At 46.7% G+C, this 10,235-nt stretch overlaps 1 protein-coding gene across 1 annotated transcript in view; it reads right to left on the reverse strand.

Annotated features, from left to right (window-relative positions):
- The window catches only part of TRAF5 (TNF receptor associated factor 5), a 192,559-nt gene that overhangs the window by 67,447 nt on the left and 114,877 nt on the right, over window positions 1-10,235 (reverse strand). The window contains exon 2 of the mRNA XM_063918266.1: window positions 961-1,185. Coding sequence (XP_063774336.1) covers window positions 961-1,178 — 218 coding nt within the window. The 5' untranslated portion in view covers window positions 1,179-1,185. The remainder of the gene's footprint in view (window positions 1-960; window positions 1,186-10,235) is intronic.

The following is a 10,235-nucleotide window of genomic DNA, read 5'->3' on the forward strand; positions in this document are numbered from 1 at the left end:
GCAGTGTAAAAATAAAACTGTCCAGTATTTACCCTGCAAAGAAACAATATAACCCACCCATATCTAACACTCTCTGCACGTCATATCTGCCCCACCTGCAGTGCACATGGTTTTGCCCATTAGAGAAAGATTTTGCTGCTGCGGTCAAGTCTGAATTAGGCCCTTAGTCAGTACCTCAGTTATTTGGATTTATTCACCTGTGCTCAAACATCGATATGACCAATACATGGACTGAGGTTGGTAAAGGAAGATCACACACACATTCAGCCTAGTTTTGACTTTATTATTTTTAAAAACCCAGACGCAGTCATTCTCCTCGCTAAGCCTGCATCTTTCTACTTGCAGAATTTTGAAAACAAGAGCAATAGTTATCATACCGTATTTAACAGACACTTTCACCTACTTCCAAGCTTTCATAAATGCACCCCTCATTATGTGGCTGCACTGCTTACTAGGAGGCCAGTACTTTACACCTCTTATTCTGTTTATTATAGAATTACTGCAGATGTATGTGCTTATACCCATCAGTCATGTAAAGATGATGACAGTAGCATACATGAAGCATTATGTGTGACATGTATCATGGATGACGTCTTGCACTGTTACCAGAACAAATTATGAGCATTATAACTGGGACATTTTCAAGGTTGTGGCGACTGTGTCAGGGCTAATTCAATGGTCGCAGCACCTAGTGGCCGCTGTTCCGGGATCTAGACCATGCCATTTTATAAAAGCGGAATCTCCTGCAGTTTTATTGTCTGGGGAGTGGAAGAGTGTAGACACAAAATAAAAATAAAAAACAATATGTGCACCCCTTTAACTTTAATAAATATGGGCAGAGATAGTTTATATTGCAGGGATTTAAGAGAGATGTTACCAAATGCACCAGTGTAAAAGTGCTACCTGTAAAGACACATATTATAATGTACAAGAGAGACAGATATTCCTGGTAACACTCACTTCAGGCATAAAACACATTTCTCACAGAATCGGTGACCACATCCTGTTTGGTGAGGATTGTGAAGAACCAGATGGCAGCTTGCACACTTGTATCGGTCTTGCAGATTTTCAACAAACGTGTATTCCTGCTTTGGCTCAAAGTCAAGTGACATCCCTGCTGCGCAGGAGCTCTGCCTGGCTAGCGCCGCTGGGTGTAAGGTCGTATCCTCACATGCCATAGCCGAACTGTAAGGAGGAAGACAGTGTTCATGTTAAAGTGTTCATTTTAAATTAACATGTATCAAAATATGATGCAAGCTTATTGTATATTAAAAAGCACTGCAATGACCCGGGCAAACATTATATATGCGGACTTTAACTGATGCTTTGTTGGAACCTAGAGGTAACTTGCAACTGAAGGCCATGTAGAGGACTGACTTTCCAATTCCATCACTTCACATTATGCTGCATGAGTGTTGGAACAACCTGTATCCAATCAGAAGATCAGAATGTTCACAGCAGCACAGGACATTTCAGTAGGTGACTATGCTCATCTTGTGGAATTCAGTGACCTGTCCACAAAATATTTGTATACGTCTGAGCTCCTCAAACTCAGCCATGATCATATCCAGGTTTTAAGGATATCCATGCTTCAGTTCAGATGGTTAAATCAAATTGGCTGAGGTACTAATTAAGTCAACTGTGCTCAAGAATGGACATCCTTAAGACCTGGATTGTAATGGCGGAGTTTGGGAAACTCTGGTACAAGTAATGACAGTGCTGCCTACAATGAGGGCACAGTCTGAATGTGAGGAAGGGAGTTGAGGTAAGAAGTTGAGCCAACAGAGAGTTAGTTAATGGAACAATCAGGGTTCCCCAACAGTATACCAGTATATAAAAATGACATTCATACAGTTAAGTTGTTAGAATTTGGGGTGACAAGACTGAATCTCAGATAGAACTTGGAAGTTTTCAAAGCTTGACCTAGGTTTAAGTTAGAATTAGCTTGTGACCAAGACTTCCAAAACATGTTGCGTCTAGAATAAGGCAGCGGAAAAGAGGACTTTAGTTACAGACTTTAAGAAAAGTATAATGCATTATATAATATAATATTCAGAAAAAAGAGAAAAGAATTGGTCTTGTAGTGGCACACATGCATAAATTGCTAAACATATTAAAATATAACCTTTATTATATTTTTCTTTAAAAGGCCTATAACTGTGAAATATTAAAACCAATGACAAGTGAAAAGACAAAGTGTAACATATAAAGTTCAAATCACACGCTGTGCTCCATGTATTGGCATTGTATTAATAAATTGTCATTTTCTGAGTACTGTAACTTCCAATATTATTTACTGCGCCCTTTTAGAGTGTTTCAAAGAAATTCCTCCAATACAATAATGTGTCTCTCGTGTACTCCTTTATTCACATATAATTTAGTTAGAATTCACAGAGTGCAATGTTCTGTTTGTAGGTTCAATATTGGTCAAAATAGATCAATGAGCGTTATTGTCCCATCCTGAGAATATGAATTTACAATTTTTAATTGCTGGTTAGTGTTCCCCTCTTATCTTGTCCACATACTTTATTAGATATAAAGGTGCTAATAAATGCTATCTTAATGTGCCACTGATGTAATGCCTCAATTAATCGTCATGGGCAATAGCAATGAATAAGTACAGTGTTTTTATTACTGTGAATAAGCCTTACTACTTATGAGAATACTGTTAATAAATGTTCTCAGTCTCTGCTGTCGGGTGGTCTTCAGTTTGCCGGCTGTTGGGATCCCGGCGCACAGTATACTGGTGCCGGAATCCTGACACCTGGCATACCGACACCTTTTCTCCCTTTTGGGGGTCCACGACCCCCCTGGAGGGAGAATAGAAAGCATGTAGCGTGGAGAGTGCAAGCCCGCAAGGGTCTCATTTGCGCTCGCCCAGCTCTCGGTATACTGGCGGTTGGGATTCCGGCCGCTGGCATACCATACTACATCCCTGCTGTCAACGTTATAATATTAATATACACTGCTCAAAAAAAAAATAAGATTTTACTCACCGGTAAATCTATTTCTCGTAGTCCGTAGTGGATGCTGGGAACTCCGAAAGGACCATGGGGAATAGCGGGCTCCGAAGGAGGCTGGGCACTCTAGAAAGATTTATGACCACCTGGTGTGCACTGGCTCCTCCCACTATGACCCTCCTCCAAGCCTCAGTTAGGACACTGTGCCCAGACGAGCTGACATAATAAGGAAGGATTTTGAATCCCGGGTAAGACTCATACCAGCCACACCAATCACACCGTACAACTCGTGATACTATATCCAGTTTGACAGTATGAAAACAACTGAGCCTCTCAACAGATGGCTCAACAATAACCCTTTAGTTAGCAATAACTATTTACCAGTATTGCAGACAATCCGCACTTGGGATGGGCGCCCAGCATCCACTACGGACTACGAGAAATAGATTTACCGGTGAGTAAAATCTTATTTTCTCTAACGTCCTAGTGGATGCTGGGAACTCCGAAAGGACCATGGGGATTATACCAAAGCTCCCAAACGGGCGGGAGAGTGCGGATGACTCTGCAGCACCGAATGAGAGAACTCAAGGTCCTCCTCAGCCAGGGTATCAAATTTGTAGAATTTTGTAAATGTGTTTGCCCCTGACCAAGTAACAGCTCGGCAAAGTTGTAAAGCCGAGACCTCTCGGGCAGCCGCCCAAGATGAGCCCACCTTCCCTGTGGAATGGGCTTTCACTGATTTAGGATGCGGCAGTCCAGCCGCAGAATGCGCCTGCTGAATCGTGTCACAGATCCAGCGAGCGATAGTCTGCTTAGAAGCAGGAGCACCCAGTCTGTTGGCACCCATACAGGATAAATAGCGAGTCAATTTTCTTGACTCTAGCCGTCCTGGAAACATAATTTTTCAAGGCCCTGACTACGTCCAGTAACTTGGAATCCTCCAAGTCCCTAGTAGCCGCAGGCCCCACAATAGGTTGGTTCAAGTGAAAAACTGATACCACCTTAGGGAGAAACTGGGGACGAGTCCTCAATTCTGCCCTCTCCATATGGAAAATCAGATAAGGACTTTTATATGACAAAGCCGCCAATTCTGATACACGCCTGGCCGAAGCCAAGGTCAATAACATGACCACTTTCCGCGTGAGATATTTTAGATCCACGGTTTTTAGTGGTTCAAACCAATGTGATTTTAAGAAACTCAACACCACGTTGAGATCCCAAGGTGCCACTGGAGGCACAACCGGGGGCTGAATATGCAGCACTCCTTTTACAATGTCTGAACTTCAGGAACTGAAGTTAATTCTTTCTGGAAGAAAATCGACAGAGCCGAGATCTGTATCTTAATGGAGCCTAATTTTAGGCCCATAGACACTCCTGCTTGTAGGAAATGCAGAAATCGACCTAGTTGAAATTCCTCTGTTGGGGCCTTTTGTGGCCTCACACCAAGCAACATATTTCCGCCATATGCGGTGATAATGTTTTGCAGTTACATCTTTCCTGGCTTGAATCAGCGTAGGAATGACTTCCTCCGGAATGCCCTTTTCCTTTAGGATCCGGCGTTCAACCGCCATGCCATCAAAACGTAGCCGCGGTAAGTCTTGGAACAGACAGGGCCCCTGCTGCAGCAGGTCCTGTCTGAGCGGCAGAGGCCATGGGTCCTCTGATATAATTTCTTGAAGTTCTGGGTACCAGGCTCTTCTCGGCCAATCCGGAACCACGAGTATCGTTCTTACTCCTCGCCTTCTTATTATTCTCAGTACCTTTGGTATGAGAGGCAGAGGGGGGAACACATAAACCGACTGGTACACCCACGGTGTTACCAGAGCGTCCACAGCTATCGCCTGAAGGTCCCTTGACCTGGCGCAATATCTTTTATAGCTTTTTGTTGAGGCGGGACGCCTTCATGTCCACCTGTGGCCTTTCCCAATGGTGTACAATCCTTTGGAAGACTTCTGGATGAAGTCCCCACTCTCTCGGGTGGAAGTCGTGTCTGCTGAGAAGATCTGCTTCCCAGTTGTCCACTCCGAGAATGAACACGGCTGACAGTGCTAACACATGATTTTCCGCCCATCGGAGAATCCTTGTGGCTTCTGCCATCGCCATCCTGCTTCTTGTGCCGCCCTGTTGGTTTACATGGGCGACTGCCGTGATGTTGTCTGATTGGATCAGGACCGGCCTTTTGAAGCAGAGGCCTTGCCTGACTCAGGGCATTGTAAATGGCCCTCAGTTCCAAAATATTTATGTAGGGAAGTCACCTGACTTGACCAAAGTCCCTGGAAGCTTCTTCCCTGTGTGACTGCCCCCCAGCCTCAAAGGCTGGCATCCATGGTCACTAGGACCTAGTCCTGTATGTCGAACCTGCGGCCCTCTTGAAGATGGGCACTCTGCAGCCACTACAGTAGAGATACCCTGGTCCTTGGAGACAGGGTTATCAGCCGATGCATCTGAAGATGTGATCCGGATCACCTGTCCAACAGGTCCCCCTGAAAAGTTCTTGCATGGAACCTGCCGAATGGGATTGCTTCGTAGGAAGCTATCATTTTTCCCAGGACTCGCGTGCAATGATGCACCGATAACTGTTTTGGCTTCAGGAGGTCTCTGACTAGAGATGACAGCTCCATGGCTTTCTCCTCCGGGAGAAACACTTATTTCTGGTCTGTGTCCAGAACCATCCCCAGGAACAGTAGACGTGTCGTAGGAAACAGCTGTGTCTTTGGACTGTTTAGAATCCAACCGTGCTGTTGTAGCACTTTCCAAAATAGTGCTACCCCGACTAGCAACTGCTCCTTGGACCTCGCCCTTATAAGGAGATTGTCCAAGTACGGGATCATTAAAAACTCCCCTTTTTCGAAGGAGTATCATCATTCCGGCCATTACCTTGGTAACACCCTCGGTGCCATGTACAGTCCAAACGGCAGAGTCTGGACTTGGTAATGGTAATCCTGTACCACAAATCTGAGGTACTCCTGGCGAGGATAGTAAATGGGGACATGCAGGTAAGCATCCTTGATGTCCCGGGATACCATGTAATCCCCCTCGTCCAGGCTTGCAATAACCGCCCTGGGCGATTCCATCTTGAACTTGAATTTTTTTATGTATGTGTTCAAGGATTTTAAATATAAAAAAAAAAAGGGTCACACCGAACCATGCGGTTTCGGTACCCCAAACCGTGTGGAATAGTAACCCCGTCCTTGTTGAAGTAGGGGCACCTTAAGTATTACCTGATGGGAATACAGCTTATTAATTGCCTCTAGCACAGCCTCCCTGCCTGAGGGAGTTGTCGGCAAGGCATATTTGAGGAAACGGCGGGGGGAAGACATCTCGAATTCCAGCTTGTACCCTTGAAATACTACTTGAATGAAACAGGGATCCACCTGTGAGCGAGCCCACTGATCGCTGAAATTTTTGAGACGGCCCCCCACCGTACCTGGCTACACCTGTGGAGCCCCCGCGTCATGCTGTGGACTCAGAGGAAGCGAGAGAAGAATTATGATTCTGGGAACAGGCTGACTGGTGCAGCTTTTTCCCTCTTCCCTTGTCTCTGTACAGAAAGGAAGCGCCTTTGACCCGCTTGCTTTTCTGAAGCCGAAAGGACTGTACCTGATAATACAGTGCTTTCTTAGTCTGTGAGGAAAACTGAGGTAAAAATATTTCTTCCCAGCTGTTGCTGCGGATACGAGGTCCCAGAGACCATCCCCAAATAATTCCTCACCCTTATAAGGCAGAATCTCTATGCGCCTTTTAAAGTCAGCATCACCTGTCCAGTGACAGGTCTCTAATACCCTCCTGACAGAATGGACATTACATTCATTTTGGATGCCAGTCGGCAAAATATCCCTCTGTGCATCCCTCATATATAAGACGACGTCTTTAATATGTTCTCATGTTAGCAAACTAGTATGTTTGACAGGGTCACCGACCACGCTGCAGCAGCACGCTCTGCAGGTTTCAGTCTAGTACCTGAGTGTGTAAAACAGACTTCAGGATAGCCTCCTGCTTTTTATCAACAGGTACCTTCAAAGTGGCCGTTCCTAAAACGGCAGTGCCACCTATTTTGACAACCGTGTGAGCGCCTTATCCACCCTAGGGGATATCTCCCAGCGTAACTTATCCTCTGGCGGGAAAAGGTACGCCATCAGTAACTTTTTTGAAATTACCAGTTTCTTATCAGGGGGAACCCACGCTTCTCACACACTTCATTCATTCATCTGATGGGGGAACAAAACACTGCCTGCTTTTTCTCCCCAAACATAAAAACCCATTTTTAGAGGTTAATGTCAGAAATGTGTAACACATTTTTTATTGCCGGGATCAAGTCACGGAAGTTCCTAGTGGATTGTGTATATGTCTCAACCTTGACGACACTGGAGTCAGACTCCGTGTCGACATCTGTGTCTGCCATCTGAATGAGCGGGCGTTTTTTAGCCCCTGATGGCCTTTGAGACGCCTGGGCAGGCGCGGGCTGAGAAGCCGGCTGTCCCACAGCTGTTACGTCATCCACCCTTTTATGTAAGGAGTTGACACTGTCGGTTAATACCTTTCACCTAACCATCCACTCTGGTGTCGGCCCCACAGGGGGCGACATCACATTTATCGGCATCTGCTCCGTCACTATATAAGCCTCCTCCTCAAACATGTCGACACAGCTGTACCGACACACCGCACACACACAGGGAATGCTCTGACTGAGGACAGGACCCCACAAAGCCCTTTGGGGAGACAGAGAGAGAGTATGCCAGCACACACCAGAGCGCTATATAATGTGGGGATTAACACTATAACTGAGTGAATTTTCCCCAATAGCTGCTTGTATATACAATATTGCGCCTAAATTTAGTGCCCCCCCTCTCTTTTTAACCCTTTGAGCCTGCAAACTACAGGGGAGAGCCTGGGGAGCTTTCTTCCAGCTGCACTGTGAAGAGAAAATGGCGCCAGTGTGTCTGAGGGAGATAGCTCCGCCCCTTTTCCGCGGCCTATTCTCCCGCTTTTTTCTGGATTCTGGCAGGGGTATTTACCACATATATAGCCTCTGGGGCTATATATTGTGGTATTTTTGCCAGCCAAGGTGTTTTTATTGCTGCTCAGGGCGCCCCCCCCAAGCGCCCTGCACCCTCAGTGACCGGAGTGTGAAGTGTGTATGAGGAGCAATGGCGCACAGCTGCAGTGCTGTGCGCTACCTTGGTGAAGACTGATGTCTTCTGCCGCCGATTTTCCGGACCTCTTCTTGCTTCTGGCTCTGTAAGGGGGACGGCGGCGCGGCTCCGGGACCGAACACCAAGGACTGGGCCTGCGGTCGATCCCTCTGGAGCTAATGGTGTCCAGTAGCCTAAGAAGCCCAATCCGGCTGCAAGCAGGCGAGATCGCTTCTTCTCCCCTTAGTCCCTCGCTGCAGTGAGCCTGTTGCCAGCAGGTCTCACTGAAAATAAAAAACCTAATTCTATACTTTCTTTCTAGAGGCTCAGGAGAGCCCCTAGTGTGCATCCAACCTCGGCCGGGCACAAGATCCAACTGAGGCTTGGAGGAGGGTCATAGTGGGAGGAGCCAGTGCACACCAGGTGGTCATAAATCTTTCTAGAGTGCCCAGCCTCCTTCGGAGCCCGCTATTCCCCATGGTCCTTTCGGAGTTCCCAGCATCCACTAGGACGTTAGAGAAATAAGATTTTAAACCTACCGGTAAATTTTTTTTCTCCTAGTCCGTAGAGGATGCTGGGGACTCCGTAAGGACCATAGGGTATAGACGGGCTCCGCAGGAGACATGGGCACTATGAAGAACTTTAGAATGGGTGTGCACTGGCTCCTCCCTCTATGCCCCTCCTCCAGACCTCAGTTAGAGAAACTGTGCCCAGAGGAGATGGACAATACGAGGAAAGGATTTTGTTAATCTAAGGGCAAGATTCATACCAGCTCACACCATCCACACCGTATAACCTGGAATATACGCAACCAGTTAACAGTATGAACAAAAACAGTATCAGCTAAAGACTGATCTCAACTGTAACATAACCCTTATGTAAGCAACAACTATATACAAGCCTTGCAGATTTTTTCCGCACTGGGACGGGCGCCCAGCATCCTCTACGGACTAGGAGAAAAAGATTTACCGGTAGGTTTAAAATCGTATTTTCTCTTACGTCCTAGAGGATGCTGGGGACTCCGTAAGGACCATGGGGTTTATACCAAAGCTCAACAAAAGGCAAAAAGGTAGATTTACCCGCGGTAGCTGTGGCAACCAGGTCCGCGAGACCTTCCCCAAATAAAACTTCACCTTTGTATGGCAAAACCTCCATATGCTTCTTTGAGTCGGCATCACCCGTCCATTGGCGGGTCCACAGGGCTCGCCTAGCAGAAATCGCCATGGCGTTGGCTCTCGAACCCAGCAGCCCAACGTCTCTTTGAGCGTCCCTCATATATAAGACTGCGTCTTTAATGTGGCCTAAGGTCAATAAAATGGTATCCCTATCTAGGGTATCAAGGTCAGCTGACAAGGTATCTGTCCAAGCTGCAACTGCACTACACACCCATGCCGATGCTATTGCCGGTTTGAGCAAAGCACCGGTATGCGCATAAATAGACTTTAAGTAGTTTCCTGTCTGCGATCCGCAGCATCCTTGAGGGCTGCCGTGTCCGCCGACGGTAGCGCCACTTTCTTGGACAGGCGTGTTAAAGCCTTGTCCACCCTGGGTGAGGATTCCCAACGTACCCTGTCCTGTGCAGGGAAAGGATACGCCATAAGAATCCTCTTGGGAATCTGCAGTTTTTTATCTGGAGTTTCCCAAGCTTTTTCAAATAACTCGTTCAGCTCATGGGATGGGGGAAAGGTTACCTCAGGTTTCTTTTCCTTATACATGCGCACCCTCGTGTCAGGGACCGAGGGGTCATCTGTGATATGCAAAACATCTTTTATTGCAACAATCATATAATGAATACTTTTGGCCACCCTTGGGTGTAACCTCGCCTCATCGTAGTCGACACTGGAGTCAGAATCCGTGTCGGTATCAGTGTCTGCTATTTGGGATAGGGGACGTTTCTGAGACCCAGAAGGGCCCGGTGACCCAGCCGAAGCCATGGATTGACTCCCTGCTTTTTCCCTGGACTCTGCTTTGTCCAATCTCTTATGTAATAAGGTCACATTTGCATTTAAAACATTCCACATGTCCATCCAATCATGAGTTGGCGTTGCCGACGGAGACACCACAATCATCTGCTCCACCTCCTCCTTAGCTGAGCCTTCCGCATCAGACATGCCAACACACTCGTACCGACACCCCCCCCCAC

The sequence above is a fragment of the Pseudophryne corroboree genome, chromosome 4, assembly GCF_028390025.1.
Source record: "Pseudophryne corroboree isolate aPseCor3 chromosome 4, aPseCor3.hap2, whole genome shotgun sequence".
In the NCBI taxonomy this organism is placed as follows: domain Eukaryota; kingdom Metazoa; phylum Chordata; class Amphibia; order Anura; family Myobatrachidae; genus Pseudophryne; species Pseudophryne corroboree.